The sequence below is a fragment of the Trypanosoma rangeli genome (assembly GCF_003719475.1).
Source record: "Trypanosoma rangeli strain AM80 chromosome Unknown Tra_15.4_contig_00395, whole genome shotgun sequence".
Classification (NCBI taxonomy): Eukaryota; Euglenozoa; class Kinetoplastea; order Trypanosomatida; family Trypanosomatidae; genus Trypanosoma; species Trypanosoma rangeli.
Genome location: NW_021706142.1, coordinates 15,278 through 16,084, shown reverse-complemented (window position 1 = coordinate 16,084; position 807 = coordinate 15,278). Strand labels below are relative to the sequence as shown.

The window sequence follows — 807 nt, the reverse complement described above, 5'->3', positions numbered from 1 at the left end:
CCTCACGCGGCGATCATCTTGCCTCCCATGGTGAGGAAGTCCGAGTGCTCATCCGTGGGATCACGCGAGACCTCCGTCTCGGCCCAAAGGTCGGGTGTCAAGAAGCCGTACGTCTTGCGCAGCGCGTAAAATGTCGCCATGATAAAGTTGCCTCGCGTGCGGGTCTTGCCGCAGGAGGACGTGTACACGTCCTCCACGCCAGCAAACTCAAGAATCTTCTTCGGGACGGGGGCAGCGACGATGCCGGTGCCACGCGGCGCAGGGACCAGGCGGACGGCAACGGAGCCGCACTTGCCAGTCACCTTCATCGGGATTGTGTGTGGCTCACCAATCTTGTTGCCCCAGTAGCCGCGGCGCACGGGAACAATGTTCAGCTTGGCCGCAATCATAGAGGCGCGAATGGCCAGCGACACCTCCTTGCCGACGCGGGCGCCGACACCAATGTGGCCATTGCCGTCGCCAACAATGTTGAAGGCCTTGAAGCGCGTGCGCTGACCGGCTGACGTCGCCTTCTGCACAGGGACAATGAGCATCAGCTCGTCGCGCATTTCACTCTCACTGATGAGCTGGTCCACAATCTGATGCTCCTTGATGGGCATCGAGAAGAGAAAGATCTCCTCCAGTGAATTGATCTTCTGCTCCTTCACAAGGCGCCCGAGCTTCGTGCAAGGGACCCACTCCTCCTTCTCGTTGCTGCCACCGCGACCACCGCGTCCACCACGGCCACCACGGCCGCCGCGTCCACCACGGCCCCGGCCGAAGCCGCGCTGTTCACCAGAAGGTGCGGGTTGGGCGTCAGCCATTGTT

The 807-nt window shown here is 62.0% G+C and overlaps 2 protein-coding genes across 2 annotated transcripts in view, besides 1 other annotated feature; both read right to left on the bottom strand.

The window, feature by feature from the left end:
* Window positions 1-2: 2 nt before the first annotated feature.
* On the bottom strand, window positions 3-599 carry TraAM80_08280 (40S ribosomal protein S2; the record flags this gene model as incomplete). Its single annotated transcript, XM_029385033.1, has 1 exon — window positions 3-599. One exon carries the CDS (start codon window positions 597-599, stop codon window positions 3-5), a length of 597 nt encoding a protein of 198 aa, XP_029235116.1.
* A 100-nt stretch (window positions 600-699) lies between these two features.
* Window positions 700-758: a microsatellite.
* Window positions 759-795: 37 nt separating this feature from the next.
* TraAM80_08279 (40S ribosomal protein S2) overlaps window positions 796-807 on the bottom strand; it is a gene marked incomplete at both ends in the record, with an annotated part of 486 nt that continues 474 nt past the window's right edge. The window contains one exon of the mRNA XM_029385032.1: window positions 796-807. This exon is cut by the window's right edge and continues 474 nt beyond it. Coding sequence (XP_029235115.1) covers window positions 796-807 — 12 coding nt within the window.